General features: G+C 41.0%; 1 protein-coding gene across 1 annotated transcript in view; it reads left to right on the top strand.

The window, feature by feature from the left end:
• LOC311228795 (methyl-CpG-binding domain protein 5-like) overlaps window positions 1-25683 on the top strand; it is a 45608-nt gene extending 19925 nt beyond the window's left edge. The window contains exons 2-6 of the mRNA XM_084314740.1: window positions 6525-6627; window positions 19301-19460; window positions 20855-22957; window positions 24673-24778; window positions 25565-25683. Of these exons, the coding sequence (XP_084170866.1) occupies window positions 6525-6627; window positions 19301-19460; window positions 20855-22957; window positions 24673-24689 (2383 nt within the window). The 3' untranslated portion in view covers window positions 24690-24778; window positions 25565-25683. The remainder of the gene's footprint in view (window positions 1-6524; window positions 6628-19300; window positions 19461-20854; window positions 22958-24672; window positions 24779-25564) is intronic.
• The last annotated feature ends 15 nt before the right edge of the window (window positions 25684-25698 follow it).

The raw sequence follows: 25698 nt of genomic DNA, 5'->3' as shown, positions 1-25698 counted from the left end.
TGTTAAAAAAAAGTAGAATAAAATAATTTGGATAAAATCATGAGTCACTAATTAAAACAATACTATAGGAACAGTGAGGACAAGAAAAAGTGCCTATGTATGACCAAAGGCCTGTCTGAACAAATGTGTTTTTAGTTGTTTTTTAAAAGAGTTTTCAGAGGGGGCAGTTTGCAGGTCCAGGGGGAGAGCGTTCCAGAGCCTTGATGCTGTCACCTCGAAGGCTCGATCACCCCTTGTTTTCAGCCTGGACCTGGGGACCACCAGGAGGTGCTGATCGGCAGATCTGAGTGAGCGGGTGTTGGTGTAGGGATGGATGAGTTCAGTGATGTAGATAGGGGCCTGACCGTGGAGTGCTCTGAAAGTGAAAGTGAGGACTTTGAAGTGAATTTTATAGTGTACCGGGAGCCAGTGCAGGGATACCAGAATGGGAGTGATGTGACATGATTTTTTTTGAACTTGTGAGTAGCCTGGCTGCAGCATTTTGGACCATTTGTAGTTTGTCTGTGGATGATTTGGTGAGACAGGTGAAAAGTGAGTTGCAGTAGTCAAGCCTAGAGGAAATAAAAGCATGCACGGACAGTTCTAGTTCAGAGTGAGATATGATGGTGCGTAGTTTTGCAATGTTTCTGAGGTGAAAGAAGCAGGTGCGTGTGAGTGTTTTGACATGTTTGTCTAGGTTCATGGCCTGGTTGAAGACAACACCCAGGTTTCTCAGGTGGGGACGTATGTTGTCTTTAAGGGACCCCAAGTGAGTGGCCACTCTAGCTGCTACGATCAGCACCTCCGTTTTTTTTGCATTTAACTGGAGGAAGTTACTCCCCATCCAGCTCTCAATGCCGAGCAGGCACTCCTGGAGAAGGCTGAGTTTCTCCAAATTGTCGGGCTTAAAAGAGCAGAGTAGTTGTATGTCGTCTGCGTAGCAGTGGTATTTAATGCAGGTGAATTTATTGATGAGGAGGCCTAGGGGAAGCATGTAAATGGCAAAAAGGAGTGGTATTTGAGGCTTTATAAAAGCAGCACAATGAACACAAATCTGTCAGTGCCGAGTCCGACCTCATCTTAAATTACAAACAGCATTACTTGTTGTAATTAACAAAGAGAGGCAGAGTTGATTTAGCAAAAAAAAAAATTAAATCATATTATTTTTTTACATAATCAAATTTTATTTTCATATTCGAATCCCATGCCCATCGAACGAAGCTTCGAAGTATTTAAGACAGCCCTAAATGCAGATGATGTCAGATATGGTCAAATCCTGGAAGAAACAGATCTTAGGGCTTGAAATGAATGACGTCTAGGGGCTGTACAAAATTGACTTTGGACATTCATATGTCATTTTGGACCCTTCGGGGACGATAAGAGTGAAGCCTATTGTTGGTGAACCTGTGGTCTGTTGTTTTTAAGCAAACTTACATTAAAAGCTGGTCATACTGCATTAAAATACTGATATATAAATTAAGTTATTCGCAAACTATTCTTCATCACTGACATTGATGCCAGTTAAAAGTTTGCCAGCAGTAGGAGGTTAATGACCCATGGACCGGTGGGCAACAGCACCTGCTGTCAGAGCTGAGAGAACAGCTGATAGGCCCCTGCAGGATGAGCCTCTTGACAATCTACTACAGTAAGCAATTTATTTATTTATAAGATAGCCAACGTTTGTTATAAGGGTTGCATTGGCTAATGGGATAGATAGCCTGATAATAGCGATGTCCGATATTATCGGCCTACCGATATTGGCATAAAAATGTGATATTGGAAAATATCGGTATCTGTTTAATTTTTTTTTTTTTTTTACATTTATTTAACGTTTATTTACCCAGGCAAGCAAGTAAGAACAAATTATTATTTTATTTATTGTCAAAGTATGCATAATGTTGTGTTAATTAATTATAAAAAAAAATTGGGGGGGGGGGACCCTGCATATATTGGTATCGGTTGATATCGGTATCGGAAATTAAGAGTTGGACAATATCGGTAAAAAAGCCAATATCGAGCATCCCTACCTGATAATCAATTACGTGGGCTTATTAGTGTTAGTGATAACAGGATTCCCAAAGCTAGCAATAACATTACCAACAGGGAACTATTATTAATGATTTATATGGGCTTCTAACCATTAGTAACATAACGTTGCTGCACTTGTGCGTGTGTCCATGTGTGTTTGTCTGTGCTTTGATACATCAAGCTAAGATAGAGATAACGTTATAGATATAGTGCATTTGCAGGTCTCCTCTCTATCACACATCATAAAGTCCTTGTGGCAGTGTTTTTCAGTGAATCAGTGCAGGCAGGTTTGTGTTCATCTGCGCTCTGATTGGCAGAAGAAAGCATGCGAGTGAGAGAGAGTGTGTCCAGTGAAGATGGCCTTGCACAAGCAACATTATTATTTGTATTGTGTTTAATCGCTTAGATTGGCTATTTAGTAAATGGAGTCGGTCAACAAACACAGCTTGCTCAACACTGTATTGGAATTTTGTCAACAAGCACATAGGGCTGAACGATTAATCGATTTTAAATCAAAATCGCGATTAAATTGGAATGATGCAATTAGCCAATCGAAAAAATATTTTTTTCTTTTATTTATTTATTTAACCAGGAAGTTTGGGAGAGGGCGGTAAGGGGTTTTAGATTGTGTGTTGTGAAGTTTAGACTTCAGAGAGGGAGAGTAAAGTACAGAAAAAAAGGTACCGTTGGGTACCGGTATCGATTCCCAGGTAAAAAGAAACATTTTCAGGCTCGGTGTCCCGAACAGACCCACCGCTTAGGCCAGATGCAAGCCGCATTTTACAATAAACCTCTGTGGGGCTGCTTAATTTTAATATTTTTTATTATAATCGCTAATTTAATCGCAATAGCAATATCTGTCAGAAAAATTGCAATTACATTGTTTCCCAAAATTGTGCAGCCCTCTTTGGACTAACTATTTGGATATTTCAACTTTTATCAGTTATACACAACATTTTTCTTCATTAGGGGGGCAGCAGGTTATTTTGCTATCGAAATGAGTACTTTTTTGAGTGGGGTTCTGAAATATATATTCTGATTTGTTTGTGTTTAATGATAGATGGCAGTGTAGCCAGGAGTGGAGGGAGTCTAGATCAGTAGTCAGTAGGGCTGTCTTAAATACTTCGAAGCTTCGTTCGATGGGCACGGGATTCTAATGGGAAAATAAAATAAAAATATCAAATAAAAATATTATAATTATTTTATTTTAAATTCTTTTTTTTAATCTTGCGCCTCCAATGCAACGCACGTCATACACGTAACGCCTCATTAACTCCGCCTTTTTGTTAACTACAACAAGCACATGGCGATTCCTCATTAACTCCTCTCTGTGTTGAATACAACTTGCTGCTTTTATAAAGCCTCAAATGACGGCTTACAATATTTCATAAAAGCAAAGTGTTTCGTTTGTCTAAGATTTAAAAAGGTTTAAACTTTACAGCACTGACAATTCTCTATAGTATTTTTAGTTTTACCTGTGTACTAAACACCCAGTCAGCAGCAGTGTCCCGACCCATATACAAACATGTCTTAAAGGGGAACTATTTTACTATTTCTTTCACTATTTGGGCACTTTTACACAATTCCTGTGAGTCTATGGAACACCTCTGTAATATATATATTTTTTTTATTCATTGTTTTGTATTTCTAATCAAGTCCTCAAAAACAGCATTTTTCTACCTCAAGATCTCAAGCTGTTTTGAGCCTGGGCTCCTAAACCACTGCGCAGCGTCGTCTTCGCCTGAACATTAACATGCAGCGGTGTCTCTCTGACATCACATATAGGGCACATTTTCAAATGACTCAGTTCAGTGAGGGTGAATATTGTGAGAGGAGAATTGGAAGAATGCGCCAATATGAGAATTTTGAGACATAGATCATATTAATATAAGTTCACATAGCTAGGAAACAATGCTAAACACTCAAAAAGGCCATTTATAAGATAGTTCCCCTTTAATAAAACGTGCTTAATTAAATCGAATTCTGCCTTCGTCTCTATTAACTACATATAAATATTTATATAATTGTTTGCTTTATAGACAAAGGTTGCAACATAATTATGTAATGTAATGTTGTTGGCTGTGTAACAGAGAGCAGCCACCCAGGCAGAGCAGCTCCTGACTCATTATTAATTTAATTAATTAATCAAATCCAATCCACTTTATTTATAGAGCACATGTAAAAACAACAAAGTTGACCAAAGTGCTGTACAAGTCCCACAACATAAGATAAAAAAAATATATATAAAAAAATTATAAAAAAAAAGTTTTATTCTTTAATTTTTTTTATCTCGAAGCTTTGAATTAAAATCTAAGCTTCGATGGCCAAAAAAAGCTTCGAAGGTCAGCCCTAGTAGTCAGCCTAGTGTTTACCAGATTTACATCAGGATTGGATGTGATTATGACAGTATCGTCTGCGTAGATGAGACATTTGGAGTGCTTTCAGACTGAAGGGTCATTGATGGACAGACGAGATAAAAGGGGGCCTAGAATCGATCTCTGGGGGACTCCAATGTTGCAGGGTGATTGTGTAGATTTGTCCGGATACATTTTTACAAGATAAATTGGATTTGAGCGTTGAGACGGCAGGGACGGAGAGATTGAAAGTGTAAAGTTTGTACTATAGTATTCTGTGATTTATTGATTTATTGTGGATGCCCATATTAATCTGATGGTGAATTAGTGGTAAAAAATATATATTATAATAATACTATATAATCAGACGAGTTTGAGTTTTTAAGAGTGTATGTTATTGAGGAGTATTTGAGCAATTTGCCAGGTAGGACTTTTCATGGTGTATAACTGTATATTGATGCATACCTTTACCTAGTCATTGCTATCAAATTAAACTGTTGCAAAATGTTCCCCATTTCAACAGTCTTGTCCTCTCTCTTCTTGCCCTTTCATTGGCCCTTTACTTGTACTGTAGGTCAGTTCCAGAGGGTTGTCATGTAATCAGATTTAAAAAAAAATCTGTCCGCACTGAGAGTAGAGGAAAAAAGAGGCCTGTTGTAAAAAAAAAATCAATAGCCAAGCCTGTTGAGCACAACACCCTCAAGGGGAGTATGATACTGCATCCCTTGAAGTATAGTCCCTCGTGACCACGCTGGTACACATGGCCTTGAGCAGGGGACATGTTTGAAAACACTGACCATCCTCATACTGGGAAAACTGTGTCCACGGTCTAACCGTGAAAGTCTTGTCAGATGTGTGATTTATGGAGCCATAATTCAGCCACAAGCTGTATACATGTAGTCTCTCTCCAGAGCATTTGAAACTGAGTTTGGCTTTCTGAGATATCCCTTCGAATGGAATGTTGTTTTTCTTTAGATATTTTTTCTTTTTCTGCTCGGAAGTTTAGTTTCCAGCATATTCCATAGCCTAGTGGTTATACTGGATGTTCTGCACCATGTTTATCTATTTGGTAATCCAGTAACTTATTACTTCATACGCTAGTAGGGTTGTAATGATCAAAATCCAACTTACATTTGATTCCTCACTTTCAGTATTTAGGTAACGATTCAATGCATCATACATTTTCAATCCAATGCATCTTATATTTTGACTGCTTTTCAATTATTTTTTTTATGCAAAAATTGGGCAGGCAGGACCAGTGATGCCACAGATTACTTGTAAAAAAAACAATCTGATTACTGATTACTCCTTTAAAAGGTAATCTAGTTACTTTACTGATTACTTGATTATCAAAGTAAAGTAACTTTGAAAGTAACTAGGTTACGAAGTCGTCGCCGTCCCCCCTGCTGTTGCCATAACATAAGAATGACAACAGTTTTTAAATAATGCTTTATTGAAAGTGCATAATGTCATAAATCATGATTGGCTGCTCAGACAGGTCATCATGAGACGTCATCAGCCATCAGGCCATATAAGGCCACAGCTGTCCACTGCTCAGGCACTCTAGGACAGTGGTTCCCAAACGAAATAAAATAGAACATTTATATAATATAATTTGTATTAAAAATTAAATTGTAAAACTTAAACCGTAATATAAAACATGGTATTATAGTTTGTTATTCTCATGTGTGTGTGGCTGTCTGTGCGTGCGTGCGCGAGCGCACGTCCCATCTCCGGTCTAGCTGACTGTACCCCTGGCTCTCTTATCATCAGCATTATGAGATAGTAACTAAATAGTAACGCACAGCCACTTGGAAAAGTAACTGTAATCAGATTACTGGCTTGTAACAAGTTAGATTACTATTTACTGAAAAAAGTAATCAGATTAGAGTAACTAGTTACTTAGTAACTAGTTACTGGCATCACTGGGCAGGACTAATTCAGTCTGCAATAGTTGAAGATATTCTATTAAAACCTCACACCAAGTTATTAGCTCACGGTGTCGTGTTGTTTATGAATAAATCAAATCTATGGAACACACATTAATATTGATGATACATTTAGCAAATCGACGCAGCTGGCTCACCTGGATACATTAGGCCAAAATGCAAGCTGTAGCTGTTGTGATACATTGTTGAGTTCTGTCACTTCTTCTCCACACAGTCCCAGTGGGTCAGTACTAGCCTGTCTGGAGCAGGCTAAGAGTTACCTGCTAACTGATGGGACCTGCAAGTGTGGCCTGGAGTGTCCTGTTGTCCTTCATAAGGTGAGTCGATGGTTGTTTGTCAGTGCCATGTTGAGAAAATTGAGAACTCTTTGGGTGAATGATGAATGCAATCATAAAGCTGATTTTATTTAACACTATATATATACTGTGTATATGCGCACACACGCACGCACGCACCGCACGCACGCACGCACGCACGCACACACACACACACACACACACACACACACACACACACACACACACACACACACACACACACACACTCTACAATACATCCCTAAACTTAACCCAACTTTAGCCTAACCTTAACTACGATACTATAACCTGAAAATGGCCTTTTCAGGACTTTACTCGCATTTGCGACTAAAAATAGATGCGTGCGAACCGGGAAAATAATTTACGATCACAGTGTGCGAGTAAAGATTACATGGGCCATAATCTTTTCACAGGTCACTGGCTACATTGAGTAAAATAAAATCTACAACTGCCACGGAACCTGTTGCAGCAAAGAGACGCACCACCAACATGTCAAAGCATTTGCTTCAACTCTCTGTGCATCGTTTTTGACACGTTGCAGTCTCCCATCATATACAGTTAGTAGGGGTGGGGGAAAAAATCGATACGTAGTAGTATCGCGATACTTTGCGTGGCGATACTGTATCGATACAGGGACGCCAAGTATCGATATTTAATTATTCGTAATAAAAAAATTATAAAAAATGTATAAGGAAGTTGCATTGTTCATTTCAATACCTGTAATAGTACAGTAGTCCACACACACATGTGCATTCAGTTAAGTTGGAATATGACTGTAATACAAACAGTTCAGTTTGTCAGGTACATGCAACACAGATTACAGTGTTTACATCTGTCTGCTTGAGAAAATACCATGTTCTGCAATAAAAATTATTGAAGTGAGATGAACAGACTGAACTTTATTTTATTAGATAAAACATGTTGACACAGGGCGGTCGGGTGGCGTAGCGGAGATTGCGCTCGTCACCAATGCAAGAGGCTGCGGTCTCGACTCCCGGAGTCAGCATTGCAAAGTTTTACTTTGCAGTTGAAAAAGATAATAAATTAAATAAAATAAAATATATATATATATCGCGATGTATTTACTATCACGATACTATCGTATCGTGACGCAAGTATCGCGATAGTATCGTATCGTGAGGTCTCTGGCGATTCCCACCCCTAACAGTTAGCGGTAGCAACTTTAGTGCTTTACACTGGAACTATCTCCTGTGCTGCACATGTACTAGCGTAGTGTGGAGAGAGGTCTGACTATGCAAGTGTAACAATATACTGACCGCTGAGGTTCATCTTTTATATCAGAGGTACCCGTAAACATACAATAATCCTAGATGCAAGTTTACAGAGCACCCGGTTCATCCACAGACACCCTTTCATCCTGCCTAGAACAGTGTGTTGGCATCAGAGGTACTGCCCTTATGTTACTTCAGTCGTACCTGACTGATAGGAGTTTCTCTGTTCATCTGGGTGAATTATCCTCAAATGTGGCCCCTCTTACCTGTGGTGTTCCCCAAGGCTCCATCCTGGGTCCCTTGTTGTTTTCTTTATATATGCTGCCCTTAGGTTCTATTCTACGCAAACATAATGTTTCTTTTCATTGCTATGCGGATGATGTCCAAATGTACCTGCCTCTGAAAGTTGAGTGCAAGGACTGTATTGAACCTCTGCTGGCCGCTCTTGCCGACATTAGGATTTGAATGGACCTAAACGTCCTCAATCTTAATGACGGTAAGACAGAGGTAATTGTGTTTGGGCATCTGGACCGGTTGGGAAACTCTGCTGGTGCTTTAGGGCCCCTCGATGCCAAAAAAACTAAATTTTATAAAAAGCCTTGGTGTCACCTTTGACAGCGATCTAAAATTTTACAGACAGATTGGGTCTGTAGTAAAAGGCTCCTTTTTTCAGCTGAGGCTCTTTGCAAAGATAAAGCCCTACCTCTCTCCCAATGACCTGGAGAGGGTCATCCATGCTTTTATATTGTCTAGGCTGGACTACTGTAATGCCCTGTATGTGGGTCTAGACCAGCTCTCCCTGCGACGCCTGCAGCTAGTGCAGAACGCTGCTGCACGCCTCTTGACCAGCACAAAGAGGCGTGAGCACATCAGACCAGTACTGGCTTCCCTGCACTGGCTCCCGTGTTAATTTCAGAATTGATTTTAGAATTGCCATGTTTGTGTTCAAGGCCTTAAATGGTCTGGCCCCTCAGTACCTAGCTGAACTCCTCCATCTTTGTACCCCTGCTAGAGCACTGAGGTCAGCAAATAAACTACTCTTAGATGTCCCGAGGTCTAGGCTAAAGACTAAAGGCGATCAAGCTTTTGCTGTGGCTGCCCCTAAATTATGGAACAGTCTTCCACTGCAAATTAGGGCTGCCCAGACCCTACAGAGTTTTAAAACACAGCTGAAGACTCACCTGTTTTTATTGGCGTTCTGAGGCTTGGTAAGCCACACATCCCTTGGTTGTGTCGTGATGTTGTTTTTTAAACTTTTTGGTAGTTATATGACTTTGTGTGTATACCGTATTTTGTATTTATTTTACTATTTCTGTTGTTGTATTGTACAGCACTTTGGTACAACTTCGGTTGATTTTAAATGTGCTATATAAATAAAGTTGACCTTGACCTATTAAAGAGAACTCCTTTCACCTTAGCTATGTGGAAGATGAGCACAGAAAGAGTGGATGAATGTCACTGAGCAGTGATTTAAGGTGACCGGCTTACGTTCCTTGGCAACAGTACAGTTGTCTCCTTAGGTACTAGCTAAGCAAGATGGATTATCATCCACAGTAATATTAATTAATTGAATAAGCCTCCTTTGATATATTCCTGTCATAATGTATCAGAAACGGATGACAACTAAATAGGATTTAACTAAAGGCTAAATTACAGCAAGTTAAGAGAAAAAGATACCTTCATGTCATGGTTCACAATTGACGGACTATAGCCTAAATATGCCAAGAATAAAGTAGAATCGTTTTGATATTTAATGTTCTCCCCCACCAGAAATATTAGAATCGGAATAGAGATTCAATAAGAACCAGAATTGATCAAATCCGATTCCCACACATACCAATAAAGGGGTTATAGCATGCGGGTTAAGTGATCATTATATGATATTCTGTACCCGCAAAAAGCTAAAACTAAAGGCTGGCTGTCACAAAACAGTCACATCTAGAGACCTCAAAACCTACTCTAGCGAGGCCTTTAACCTTGAACTGGAGAGTCTGGACTGGTCAGATGAACTCAATGGTACACTGGTTGAAGAAACTTGGCTTGGCTTCAAAACCAAATTTTCATCAATACTAAACAACATGGCCCCCCTAAGAACCACCAGGGTAAAAAATCGCGCTGAGCCATGGATGCACACTGAAATACTGACCGCTATGAAAGCCAGAGACAAAAAATGCTCTGAGTTTCGTAAAAGTCAGTCAAAGCTTACCAAAAGCACGAGCAGTGAACTCCAAGACCACGTGACTGAACTCAAACTAGAAAGAAACAGACTAAGAAATGACGTAAACTCCATGATCAAAACTGCTAAAAAAAAAATCATCAATGACAAAACCGAGGAAAACAAAAATAAACCACGTGAACTTTGGAAATTACTCAACAATCAACTAGGCTGCAGTAAAAAACTCAAAACCAGGTTCTCAAACATAAACATAAAGACGGACAACACGCTCATCACAGACGAGCTGGATGTAGCCAATTACTTAAACACTTTCTTCACAAACATAGCCACAACACTGGTAAACAAACTACCCTCCCACTCAGGGCAGTATGGGGTAGAACACATAGTAGCATACTACAAGAACCTAGGCGTCCACAAAGATGACTTCAAACTGGAAATAGTAACTACAGATGAGGTACTCAAAAAACTGAGCGCCCTCCAACCAAACAAGGCCACTGGCCATGACAACATCCCCTCCAAATTCCTCAGAGACTCAGCAGCAGCCATCACCCCAGTCATCACACACATAATAAACCTCTCCATAAAACAGGGACACGTCCCCAAGGACTTCAAAATTGCGAGAGTAACACCCCTGCACAAAAAGGGCAGCAAATTAGACCCGGGTAACTACCGCCCTGTTTCTATCCTTACATCCATCTCGAAAGTCATGGAAAAAATAGTATACGAACAGATCGAAAAGTACCTCGCGGAAAAAAATCTAATCTACGAATTCCAATCTGGCTTCAGAACATCCCACTCCACTGACACATGCCTTCTCTACTTGAACGACCACATCAAACAAGAGGTGGACGCGGGCAAATACTGCGGCATGGTCATGCTGGACCTACAAAAGGCCTTCGACACTGTCAATCACACCATTCTGATTGACAAGCTAAAAGCAATTGGTTTTGATAGTTTATCAGTGAGCTGGATACAATCCTACCTGGAGGGGAGGGAACAGATGGTGGAAGTAAACGGTACACTATCCCCCCCCCTCACAGTGAGCTGTGGTGTTCCACAAGGAAGCATACTAGGACCGTTACTATTCCTAATTTATGCAAATGACATGTCGTCAGCTTGTGACTGCAACTTGTTCCTGTTTGCGGACGACTCAGCCCTGCTGGTCTCTGACAAGAACAAGTTACAGGTTGAAAAAGCCCTCAGCTCGGAACTAGGCAAAATCTGCATATGGCTCGCCGACAACAAACTATCATTACACATGGGCAAAACAGAGTCCATTCTCTTCGGTTCAAATAACAAACTCAGCAAGACCGACGGCTTCTCGGTTACAGTGGGTGACAATATTATCACAAGGAAAGATGAAATTACCTACCTGGGTTCCATCCTAGAGGCTAATCTTTCCTGTGACAAAATGGCATCCAATGTAATAAAAAAAGTCAACCAACGAACGCGATTCTTGTACCGGATCTCCTCTCTGGTAAACAAGAATACCCTGAAGACTCTAGCAGGAGCACTCATTCAAGGGTACTACGACTATGCTTGCACCTCATGGTACCAAAGCACCTCAAAGGCACTAAAAAACAAATTACAAACATCTCAAAACAAGCTAGTTAGACTACTACTTGACCTGACTCCTAGAACCCACCTCACCCCTGCCCACTTTGACAACCTAGGATGGCTTAGAGTAGACGACAGAGTACAGCAACTTGCAATGGGCCTGGTCTACAAGATACACTACGCGACCAAGGTACCCATGTACATGTCAAAATACTTCCCAAAGGTCAGTGAATACCACGATCACAACACCAGAGGGAGCTCCACAAATCATGTAAAACCCAGATTCGGCTCAAACAAGGGACTAAACACGTTTCGCAATTATGCCACATCAATGTGGAACGCCCTGCCTAAAGCTGTAAAGGAATGTGAATCACTACCCACCTTCAAAAACACTCTCAAAAAACACCTACGTGAGACTGCAACTCGAAACTGGCCCCTACAAATGTCCTAACCTAGTTGTACAGTAAATGACCAAGTAAGGCTTTGTCAATATTCCAATGTACAGTGTAAAATGTGTGTGTGTCCCCTTCCCAACCCCCCCCCCCCCCCCCCCCACCTCCAATGTACAGCCCTCACCCAACCCACCCAACCCCACCCCACCCAACCAACCTCCTTCAATGTACAGTTTCTATGCCAAATGTATATACACTCCTTTTCTGGACACTTTTGTATCACAAACAGTACTGTATTTGCAAATCTGATATGTCATAAATGTATAGATGTAGCAGTACTGTCTATCTGTATGTCATGTATGTCATATATGTTATGATGAATTGAAAATGGAGGGACCCTGATGTAAACAAGACGAAAGTCTTTCTCTGGTCTGCATCCCCTTAACAATTGTATGTATTGAGCTGTACTGTACTGTACCCATTCTGCAATCTGTTAATAAACTTTTCAATCAATCAATCAATCAATCAATCAATCTGACAACAGTGTATCCGTATGAAAATGTTTCACTGTGCTCCTTGAGAAGACGTAAGTGTCGAGCCCTGCTTTTTCCCATATTGGGGTTTTATCCCTCATCGTAAAAGCTGTTCCCAGTCGACTGGTTTCTAGTCTGAAATGTGTCCCCAGTTTTATAGTTAAGTTATAGACACACACACACACACACACACTAGGGCTGAGCCCAAACGTTCGAACCTTCGAACCTTCGTTCGTTACGTTGGCATTCGAATTCTAAATCAAAGTTTCGAATTTTTGGATGAAAGGCAATCTGAAATACATGGAGGTACCAATACACTGCTTTGAAGATTATTGTCGTGATGTAGTGGAACTGCGTGCCAAGTTCAAGACAGTGATGTCTCAACTATACCTGGAGAAATACAGACCCCTACTAATATACCCTGCAATACTTCGCATTGTCGATAAACAAGGAGCAAGGGTTCTCCTCAACTCGCCTGAAGATGCAGCCAAATTCTTGTCTGCACAACACGCAGAATAGTGTATAAATGGCCTTTTAATCTCAGTTATGCAAGGTCACCATATAGTACAATCTTTAATAACCGAGGATTTGGGACAGAGAGACCTACGTGCTCAGAGTTTTTGAATGCTTTCCCCGACGTGTTTATATTATTGCGGACATATTGGATTCAAGATTGGAACACTCCAGAACATACTGGAACATTCAAACAATGTAAAAATGACATATTGGAATAATCTAGAACATCGAAGCATTCTTTGATATTTGGAACATTCTGGAATATCAGCAATACGTGGTCATTCACTCTACCAGAAGCCCCTCGGGGGAATAATCAACAGCTATCTAGATGCAGAACCACAGAGCCATCATAGCCGGCCGGCAGAAATATCACTCTACACAACGATCATCGCCCACCCCGGTCAGGGGAAATGCTGCATATACGTATTTAAAAACTGTTTTTTATTAATGGGAAATAATTCCACTACTTCTCCAATTTATACTTTAGATGTTTAAGCATAGCAATGCTCTTTTAAGATCTAAGTTAATGTTTTCTTTTTACTTGTTTTTTTCTTTTTCATCCGCTCTCTCTGATTTATTGAGGCTCTCTCTTCAGTTCAATACCTTCATATTATTCATGGGTTACTATAAATTACACAAGTTCATATAAAATGTAAGTGATTAGGGCATGACAATTGAAGCTTATTTTTGGTCTTTATTTTTAGTTTTATCATTTAAATTTTTATTTATTTTTACGGGAAAGTGGCCAAGCCACAGTCGACATTCTACTTATGGTAGAATTTAGAGTGTTAGATCCTATGGTATACATAGGAATGTTAAGGATAATTGGATCATTCTGGGATATCCGGTGGTGCAAGGGAGGGAGTCATACGCAAAGGTTGTGTTCATGGAACACAATCCTGTACGACTCTCGGTGGGAGGGAAGGGTAGGGGATTTTTATTTGTATATATGTATGTTTTTAAGCTCGGCTCTCAACGGGACCTCACTAGTGGGATGTATATCTATTATTGCCTCGCACTCTAGAAGCATTACCAAAAATTACAATGCAACATGTATAGACTATGGCTAGTTTGAATATAATGATATGGAACACCGGGGGAATAAATAACCAACTCAAACGCAAAAGCGTGCTCACACTGAAAAAAGAACATGTGGACATTGCTCTGCTAAGCGAAACGCACATTCTAGGGAAAGACATAGATAAATTAGCGGACAACATATACCATAATATCAGTCACTCTATTGGTACGAGAACTCGGGGTGTAGCAATAGTCGTTAAACGTAAGTTGAATATTGTACTAAAGGGAGTATGGTCTGATGTAGAAGGTCGGATAACTATAGCTAAGATTGAACATAAGAACAGGAAAATAGCGTTGATAGCGGTATACGCCCCAAATTTGTACGAAGAAGATTTCTTCACTACATTAACCAATGCAATGTTAGACATTCCCGATTACTCATTTATAATAGGAGCGGATTTTAATGCCATCTGGAACCCAAGGATGGACAAATCTTACCTCGCCTTTTCCAGCGAACAAAAGAATTCATCGAAGGCATTAAAGGATTGGTCAAAGATTACAGGTGTAAATGACTTATGGCGGTTACTTAATCCCACGACCCGAAAGTACTCTTGTCGATCTGCGAGACATAATACACTATCCAGAATAGATTATGTCTTTGCATCACAGAGACTATTTGATAATTATGAAGTGGAAATGATACCCAACGCACTATCAGATCACTGTTATTTACTCCTTAAAGGTACATTTGGTATACTATCCTCCCGAGCCCCAAGATGGCGATTTAACTCGTTGCTGCTTAATAACAAGGAATTCATTACACAACTCAAAGAAGCTCTTATAGTATTCCAACGGGAGAATGCAAACTCGGTGCATGACCCCAGAATAATATGGATGTCGGTAAAGGGAATGATCAAAGACTTCACGGATAGCTTTTCCTCCAAAATGCGCAAGAATCAAAGCACAAAACTGGCTGAGCTGGAAACGCTTTACTCAACGTTATTTAATTCTCTGAAATACAACAACTCAACTCGACTAGAAAATCAAGTTAACGTACTAAAAATAGAGATCAATGCCATATACAGACAACAATCGGAAATACAAATACGCAGCACAAGACAACAGCAGTACTCCCATGGTCCCAAACCCAGCCACCTATTAGCCATGCGATTAAGAATTAATGCAACATTTGCAGATATAACTACCATTAGAGCACAACAAGTACTTGTAACAGATCCTGTAAAAATAAACGATACATTCAAAGTATTCTACTCCGACTTATATAAATCAGAAATTACCTTCGATCAAAACAAAATGGACACATTTCTTAATCAAATTATTCTCCCTAAACTTTCAGAGGATGACGCTAAACAGTTAGAAACACTGATCACACTAGAGGAACTCAAGAAGGCCATAACCGCAATGAAAAGTGGTAAGGCTCCTGGAAGAGACGGTTTCCCATCAGAAATTTACCTTTCTTGTTGGGACATAATTGGCCCCTTATTACTAAATATGATCTTATACTCAGTCAAGGAGGGGAACTTCCATAAAAATGACAATATTGCACTCATAACAGTCCTCCTTAAAAAAGACAAAGACCCCAACGAGTGCGGTAGTTATAGACCTGTAAGCCTCCTCGGAACAGATATCAAACTGTACTCTAAGGTATTAGCCATCAGATTACAAAAGCATATGACGTCTTTAGTTCACCCGGACCAAACTGGCTTCATAGGAGGCCGCCTGATCACTGAGAACATAAGATGTATACTGCACGTACTTGATGCCGACAAGGAGGACACCATACCTAAGGCGATGCTGTCCCTGGATGCTATGAAGGCCTTTGACAGGCTGGAATGGTCGTATCTGTGGGCAGTGCTAGAAAGGATGGGGTTAGGAAAAGGATTCATCGATATGATTAAAGTATTATACAAAGACCCATCGGCCATGATTACAACAGGCACAATCATCTCCCAAATATTTCCGGTATCACGCTCTGCCAGACAGGGTTGTCCTCTTAGTCCCGGACTGTTCAATCTATCATTAGAGCCTTTAGCACAATATATAAGACAATCCCAATCCATAGAACCAATCGTAATCAAGGGCACACAACAACAAAATTTGTTTATATGCGGACGATGTAATATTGTTCATGCAAAACCCCAACACCACATTGCCTCATCTGCTCAAGTTGATTGAGGACTTTGGTGATTTATCGGGATTTAAGATAAATTGGCCGAAGTCTGCTTTCCTTCCACTTAACACCCCTGCAAAAAAAGATACAACCCTCCCAGGACAGATACCGATGGTAAAACATTTCAGATGCTTGGGAGTGGAAATATTCCCTACCATAAGACAAACGGTGAAGCACAACTACACAAAAATCCAAAACAAAATCAAAGACGACCTTGATAGATGGGCAAAACTTAAAAACACAGTACAAGCACGGATATCAATAGTTAAGATGGATGTACTACCTAAAATCAACTTCTTCAGTTCAATGCTACCGTTACCCCCTCCAGAGGGTTACTGGAAAAGATTACACTCCTCCACATACAAATTTATTTGGAATAACAAACCACCACGTATAAAAAGATCCACCGCACAGAGAAATAAAGCAGATGGTGGCATGGCATTTCCAGATTTTTTCCTATATTTTAAGGCGTACACATTAAGTCCATTGACAACATGGTTTGACTCCCAAGCATTAGCATCCTGGAGAAAAATAGAAGAAAACATAGTAGCCCCACATAGACTGAAGGACATAGCATACACTAAACTACCAATCAAGCACTGTGAACGAAAATTTGGCCCCATAATTACTCATGCGATCCGGATATGGCGTGAATCACAAAAAAAAAATCCTAACTCACAAAAATGGCACAATCATACTCCCTTATTCAATAACAATGCACTCTTAATTGGAAAACAACCTATAAGATTCCCTATATGGGAAGAGCAAGGCATACACTCATTAGGGGGTGTTTTTAACAAACAGGGTTTTTGTAGTGATAAAGAAATACGCAAAAAATTTAATCTCACCAAGTCCACATGGCTTTTTCACAAACAGTTAGAGCTATGTTTGAAGTCTCACAGTGTTCCATTAGACAGACCAATTGAACACCACAGATACCACAAATTCTTCTACGCAAGAGAGACATCGAGAGGTTTTGTTTCAGAATTTTATCATCAATTACTAACGTCCTCGTATGAAACCCTCCAACTTGACTCTGTCTGGAGGAGGGATATACCAGACCTGGAAAATGACTTTGATTGGCAAGGAGCCTGGGCAAATGTCCGACTTACATCAAGGAACCCGGATCATCAACAAATCAATCTTAACTATATTCACAGGACATACTTGACTCCTATAAGACTGTGCCGAATGGGGCTTAAACAAGATTCCAAATGCACCCAATGTGCAAATGGGGACGAAGGGACATTTATGCACATGTATTGGGACTGCTCACCAGTTAAGGCATTCTGGAAAGATGTGACCCAACAAATATCAAAACTCGTATCTTGGAATATACCTGTACACCCCTCGGTATTATTATTGAATGATGTTCTGGAGGCTCCCCACCCTCCAGAACATTTACTACAAGCGTTGCAAGGGGAAGGCTAAGAGAATTATTAAGGACTCGAGCCACCCGAACAACTGCCTCTTTGAACTGCTGCCGTCAGGCAAGCGATACAGGAGTCTCAAGGCGAGCACAGAAAGACTCAGAAGTAGCTTCTATCCCCAGGCCATCAGGCTGCTAAACGAACAATGAATGAACACTACACAACAACAACCACCAAACACACATAGCACACACATCCACACGCACACACTCACTTAAACAAACACACTGTAGCACCCACTACACACACTTTATAGCACACACCCACTTTAAACAAACACACTGTAGCACCCACTCCCCACACTTTATATTTATGGATGAAGGATTGCACTACAACTCGTACACCTTACTGTAAATTGTACCTAAAATTGTACCTCATCCCATTTCTGCTTTGCACTAGATAGTACTGTACATTAGTACACTGCATAGTATTGTGTATTGTATATTATATGGTAACTCAGAACATTGTACATATGTCTATACCGAACAACTGTGACCTCATTTTCTTCTTCTAAATTCATGCTATATTATGTTATTATGTTATTTGATACTATCTTGTCTAGCACAGTCTCTGGAGCGTAACAGTAAGAAGCATTTTGTATGAAAGTATTCTGTACTTCTGTATGACAACTATTAAAGAACTTGAACTTGAACTTGTTTTTGAGTTTGCAGTGAATCCACAGCTAAAGAGATTGGTTTTATCGGGTATCACAGTAGCCAAAAAGCTGATCGCATCACGCTGGTTTCAACCGGAAAAAATGTGCCGTAAAGTTTGGTTTCTTACATATCTCGATGTAATTTACCATGAAATATCTACAGCAAGAATTCTGGGTCTCAATGAATCCAAAATGTCAATGTGGTTAGAAGTGGTGGAGAGAATAAAAGCTAGCTTATAATGGTAGTGTCTGGTTAGGTGCGAGGGATAGTGGAGGTACTTCTCAAGGTGGGGTCCGGGAGGGGGGGGTTCGAGCTGGAGCATATGTGTGTAGGTTTTTTTAGATAACAGGTATTAGGGGTATATCTTATATAAGACAACTAACTAAAATGTGATCTCATTGGATGTGCCCTGACAATTAATGCTTGTATATCTTATCGTGTGTTGTCATGTTTGTTTATATGTTTGTTTAAAAAATAATAAAAAAATAAAATACAAAAAAAAAAGTTTCGAATTTTTTATTTTTTATTAAAAAAATAAAATTTATTTTGTATTTAATTTAATTTTTTATTCATTCTGTTTAAACCAATGGGGGTTTTCTTCACAGTTGCAGATAAAGATTAGGCTACACTAATATTATAGTATTGAAAAAAAAACGAGTTATATTCATTAAAGAAAGTTGATTTAATTGATTTAGTTGGTCTGGGGCTGGAAAGTTGATTTAAAAAAATAATAATAACTAATTTAATCAGATTAATCACTTTATTCAAATTGAGGATTTTGAGGATATTAAATTTTTTTTTTTTTTTTTTATGATTTTTTTTAAAATTAAAAACGAAGGTTCGAACGTCCGGTCGAAAAACCCTGACGAAGTTCGAATCCCAAAAACAGGCTTCGGGGACAGCCTTAACACACACACACACACACACACACACTGCCAGTGAGTGTATCATTGTTTTCTTTGCTCGTCAGGTGTTCAACTTTGACCCCGGTGCTGCGGTTAAGCAGAGGACAGCTGAGGACGCCAGAGCAGACGCGGATGTCACCAAACTGTGCATTCACAAGAGGAAGATCATCGCTGTGGCCGCCCTGCACAGGAGCATGGAGTCACGGCTCCCCGGCGCTGACACTGGTATGTGTAACTGATGCCGATACTGGTCATTTGATATCGGCCCGATACCAGACTAATTATTGGTTTGAATTAGAATTTCACAAATACTGAAATCCAAAGTGACAACATTTGTGTGTGTATTTGACACATACGTAACATATGTTGGATCAACAGTTAAACAAGGGTTATCTCTCAACCATTCTTGTATCTTTGGCCAATAACTGATGCTGTAGCCTAATACATCACTCATGGGGTGTGTATGGAGTGATTCTGTTTGTTTAACTGGCCTTTGACTACAGACAGTATTTCCACTTACTGTCATACAACACTAAGAATAAGGAATACTAAGTTCAGTTAACATTAGTAATTCATGCTCACTGCATTTAAATCCAAAACCGAACAGGGTAGATTTGTATATTAGGCTACTGGTAAGTGGACAAGATGAGCAATATCACATAACATTCTGCTAGCATTATTTAAGTCTACCGTTTGGGCGCATTACAGATTTAGTTTTGTCTACGACAGTCAGAGATGGATTAGACAGCGACTGAGTGGGAGAATTGCACTATGCTAGGTGTTTGCGAGCGTCAATACATTTAACGTTATGGGCCAGTTGGCATCGCCCCGGTCCGTTACCAGCACAAGGAGAGATCCGGGAAGGTTCTTGCCAAAGCTCCGGCACACATGTCAGATTGCAGCGGCAGGTAACACGACTCATTTGGGTTAACGTTAGCTAAATGAGTCAATAAAGAAGTGGTTCTCCAGTCTAGGGCTGAGCCCAAATGTTCGAACCTCGGTTCGTTACGTTGGTATTCGAATTCTAAATCAACATAAATTTTTTTAATTTTTAATAAAAAATTAATTTATTATTATTATTTTTATTTTTTATATATTTCTTTCTATTAATTCTGTTCCAATGGGTTTTTTCTTCACAGTTGCAGATAAAGATTAGGCTACACTAGTATTATAGTATTAAAAGAAACTGATGAGTTATATTCATTAAAGAACGTTGATTTAATTGATTTAGTTGGTCTGGGGCTTCTCCCTGATCTGGGGCTGGAAAGTTGATTTAATAAAAATAAAAAAATACTAATTTAATCAGATTAATCACTTTATTCAAATTGAGGATTTAGTTGTTTTTTTTAACGAAGGTTCGGACGTTCGTTCGAAAAACCCTGACGAAGTTCGAATCCCAAAAACAGGCTTTGGCGACAGCCTTACTCCAGTCTCATGTTAGGGGCAGCACAGTGTCATGTATGGGCTCCCATGAAGGTCTAGCAGTTGGCAGTTAATTAAACGTTATAGCTGTTATATGGTTAATATACCATGGCTATGAACCAATCAGATTGTTTTTGAGTTACCCATTTTATAATGAGATGTATTCCATGATCAATATTTCTGTCTTGTGTTTTCAGGTGCCGGTCATAAGGGTTCCTTATTTCATCAAGCAATAAGGAACGATATGCACAATGGCCCATCCAAATCGGTTGCACTCGACGGCAAGAATCCCTACAAAATGCCATTGCCTGGTCAACTGTACTATCAGCACGAACTGAACTCCCCCCCCCATAAGGATCCATACCCAGCCCGTAACAGGTCGAGGCTCGGCAGCGGTGACCACAGTGCCCAAAGGTCCCCATATCGTAGCCGACACGGTGTCTTGCTCAGCCCCTCATCGGCCTCCTGTAGCTCACAACATTATGGCGACGGCACCCCGTCTCCCAGAACTGAATCTCTGAGGAGTCCTGACCCCTCTGCACTTGGTTTTCATGGAGCGCTAAGCTCTGGTCCTTGCCATATGAATGGCGAGCGGTTTACCTCTCTCTCACCACCTAGCATTGTTGTCCATGGCTCCCCTTCAGGCACTCAGCCCTCTTGTGCTATGGCTGGGAGGACTAATGTCCCCTTATCACCTTCCATTAATGCCAAAAACCCCAATGTGCAGAAATCTCCTTGCAACTACCCTCAAAGTGTGGACTATCAGCATAAGCCTCCATCCGCGTGCCGCACGTTGCAGCCTCCACCCGTCTCTCGGCTTCTTCCCTGTGTTGTGCAGAAAAAGCAGGTGACCTCTGAGAAGGATCCTCTTGGGATTCTTGACCCCATCCCAAGCAAAAGTCACATTCAGGATCAAGCAATCTCGAACGTACCCACCACCCTCCAATTCACCCAGCCTCAGGTACCATCTATGAATGTAAACATTCCTCCTGCTATTGTCCCATTACCTAGCAACCTTCCCATGCCAATGGCCAAGTCTGGACCTGCTGGGCATGGCCACAGGGTGCAGCACCCTACAACCTTGTCTGTTTCATCTTCGCCCATCACATCCCCATTGCATATGACTGGACCTGCTCTCATCAGGGTGGAGGAGACGCCCCATTACTCCCTGTCCTCCATTTCTCCTGAACATGGGAGCTATGCTCTCAGCACAGGTCTTAAAGTGTCAAAGCTGCCTTCCCGGGCTCCACGAGCGGGTTCCCCTCTGCCTTCTGTGCCACTCCACTACTTGAAGGATGCGCCCAACCAGTTCCTAGGGGGGATGAACAGTGTTCTGAGCAGGCACCCCAACTCCTTGTGCCCTCCAGCTCCTGGATCTGACAATGTCTGTCTGAGCAACCCCTCGCTAGGAGTGCCCTCTCACCAACCACTGGATCAGCAGGATTCCTTCCCCTTCCCAGCCAGTAGTCTACTGTCTGCAGCAGCCAAAGCACAGCTAGTAAATCAAAACAAAGTTACTGACGGCCCAGCAGGAGCAGAGGCTTGGGCCAGCAGTCTGGGACACCCGGGGCTGGTTGGTGGTGGCAGGCCAAGGAGTCTTGATGAATATGCCATTTCAGACCCCCAATTTATACAGAATCCTGGGCCTCCTGTAAGCGAGGGCCAAAGTGGAAGAGCAGCACTAAGAGACAAACTGATGGCCCAACAGAGAGCGGTGCTTCGTAAGCGTAAACAGTCCAGTGAGGCTGGTAGCGACGTGTCTTTTAACATGCACGTCCCACATGGCTCCGTGTCTAGTTCCTCTGGCTATCCAGAGCCAGTGAAGAGACTTGTGCCCCCTAACACCTCCATGGCCCAGCTCCTTCAGTCCCTGAGCCACCAGAGTTCCCAGAACGGTCACCACGCTGGCACAACTGGCAAATCCTCTTTCTGTGAGGAAAGTGTGCCTCAGATGTCACATTTGCAGAGTGTGCAAGGGCCCCATCAGCTCCACGGTAGGACGGAAATCCCCAGCCGTCAGGACATCAGCAGTGAAGTTAGTCGGAATGCAGGTGAAATTGTAAATATGGATCCGTTTACAGGGCCAATGAATCAAATGCATAACCCTGCTTTCGGTGGAAACTTTGGGACGTTAGGCTACGGTGGACATGAAGCCATGGGATCAATGGCCACTCCAGACCCTCGCCGGCAGCAGTTTGGACACTATCTAAAACCGTCCCAAGGCAACCTCCCTTTCAGAGATAGGACAGGATTGCCTCCAGTGATGTCCAACGGTGGTTTCGATACATTTTCTGAATCAGGTAACCCATTATACCACTTTATTTGGATCACAATTGTGGCCATGTCATTTCAGTGCATTATTGATTATTAAACACGGTAATAACAAAGTTATTAGATGTGCATAGCCTAAATCTTAGCTCTTGCCATACAGTATTTTGCATGTAATTGCCATCATTTCCATTCCTACTTTTTCTACCAGCCAATGCTGGGGATAGATATAGATATCAGCCAGATCTATATATTATGCTGCTGATATATGCCAGATCTGGCAGCGAAACATATCAGCAGGCCAAATACAAATTTATTTTTGCCTTTAAATGCTAATGTGGTGTTGACTGTTGTGAGGGGGGAAAAATAGCTCAATCTGTCTTTTGTGCTGTGCTGGCCTTTCACCTTAATTCTATCATTGGCATTTTTCCGTTCCTTATTTTAAACATTTTTGAGTCCTTACAACAACACCCTGATCTAACATTCAAACTCATCTTTATTTTTTGTATTATTAATTACCATACAGCTGTTGCTGGAGGCTGTAAGATCCTCATATTCGTTTTTTTCCCCCCAACTCAAAAGAAAGAGCAGCAAGTTCAAATTGTTTATAAATACGGTATATCATGCTGAATATTGAATCCCCCCCCCCTATAATTAGTTACCATGCTATTGTTGGCAAGAGAGATGTCCTGTTTGCAGAAATCAACATGGGTTTTTCCTCTGTGGTTTCCATGCCTGCGTTTCTCCAGGGGTAACCGTATGTAATGGGCAACCTATGAGTAAACCGTTCACATGTCACTAGTTCAGGAGTCAAGACGGCTGCACTCTCTTGGCTAATGTCACTGTGCGTGTCCTCTCGGGGTGTCCTTCAGTAACCTACATTCTTCTTTAGACGGAGGTGGGGGAGAAATGGGTTGAAAGGGGATCACGCTTGATAAGACGGCACTAACTTTGGCGAACGTGTTGGCATCTTTGTATTGATACAAATGGCGAGCTGGAGAGACTTGAGCCTAACGTTTTCAGGTGGTTGGGAGGTTGAGTGGTTTTCACCCACAAGATGATTACAAATTATTTACCGTGTAGATCAGCATAGCCTTTGTGTATTCATAGCACATGTTTAAGCAGTACATATATTAGTACTAAAATTACTGAACATTGTATCCCAATAGATTATTTTGATCTCTTTATGTACGTTAAAGGAGCTGTAAGTGGTATTTTCTTGTTAAAATAAGTGTTGAATAGCTCTACATTCTTACAGCCATCACTCACTGATATAGAGTGTTTGGTCAGTAACATGGGTCTCTCAGTCCCTCCGCTCTCCAGTAAACAGAAAATACATTTATCATCAGGAGAGAGAACCCTAGAAATGTTTTACTCATTTCAAGAAATCTCGCCAAGCCAGATTTAAAACTAATTTCATATTTTTGTCGGACCATTTTTGCAGTCTAATTAGATAAAGTGGGAACGGGATACCAGAAAATGAATTTTCTGTTTACTGCAGAGCGGAGGGACCCATGTTACTTGACAATAACACTGTCACTGTGTCGATGGCTTTAGTAATGTAGAGCTATTACTTTAACACGTAGACCACTTATTTTAACAGCAGAGTACCTCTTACAGCACCTTTTTAAATGTTGAATATGTCCGTATTTGTTGGGAGAACAGACCGGTTGCCCGTAGAAGCAGTTCCCAGTTCCCCTTCACACGCACGTCCTTAAACACAGGATGACTTTCTGTTTCAATACAGGAACGGCACACAAATGATCACATTCACTTCGTGTCCAAGCGCTGTGGATTCAGCACATGTCCCCCCGAAACCAAGTTAGCGGATCATGGTGGCTACTTTGTTTGAGGTTTGTCATTCCGTTTTTGTAAGTGAATCTTTCATTTGACAGCAGCGCAAGCTTACGATTGCTTCTTTCACTCCCTTGTTGATCTCTCTGCCGGCTCCTCCTGTCCTCCTATTAATTGTCCTTTGTCCTGTTTTGAAAGGTAAGGTTTGGATTTGCCTGTGGTTAGAGTTCTAATGCGCTTGTTTGACATAGCCTATCCCAATCCATTTCCTTTCTATTTATTACTGTATGCATTGCATTCTAGCTGCGCTGACAATTGTCTGGTTCTAAGTTGGAAGACCTGAAACACTAGGTAGGTGCCTCAGTTTCTGTTTCTAGAAAATATAATTTGTTTTCTCTCATACTACATTGTCTGATGATTTGTTAATTGATTTCTTTAATCACCCTTTCAATCAACTGTCAAATTTTTTATTAGTCTTCACCTTTTATTTTATACACTATGTATAATGTGCTGTGCTGGTGTAGATGTACAACATTTTACTTTGGAAATGTATACGTCTGTGTTCCCTACATGTCTTAAGTAGCCCATATTCAATGTCCCCGCCAATATGCACACAGAGGGACATTGATCCTCTTAATTGTGCAAACGTTTGTAAATCGCCTTCCCACAAAAAAAACTCAAAATTAGTTTCGGATCAAAGATTGTCACCTCCTGGATCAGCTCTGACTCCTTCCCTGTGCTTGTTCCTTCCTCTGTGTTCCTTCTCACTGCCTTTTTTTCGTGTTTGTCCCCCTATCTCCCTCGTACACCTGCCCGCCCTTCCCCCGTTCTTTAATTTCCAATAGGCGAGGCTAGTTCTCTGAACCCTGATCTGATGCAAGCTCAAGAGGGAAGTCTGATGTCCTTCAGCGGGACTAGGCGGCGGCAGCAGCAGCTTCTTGGTCAGGATGAGCTTCCCCTCCCAGTGGGCCACTCTGTA

This window comes from Notolepis coatsorum, assembly GCF_963971535.1.
Source record: "Notolepis coatsorum genome assembly, chromosome: 5".
Classification (NCBI taxonomy): Eukaryota; Metazoa; Chordata; class Actinopteri; order Aulopiformes; family Paralepididae; genus Notolepis; species Notolepis coatsorum.
The sequence above is the reverse complement of the archived record's forward strand: the minus strand, read 5'-3'. Positions and strand labels throughout refer to the sequence as shown.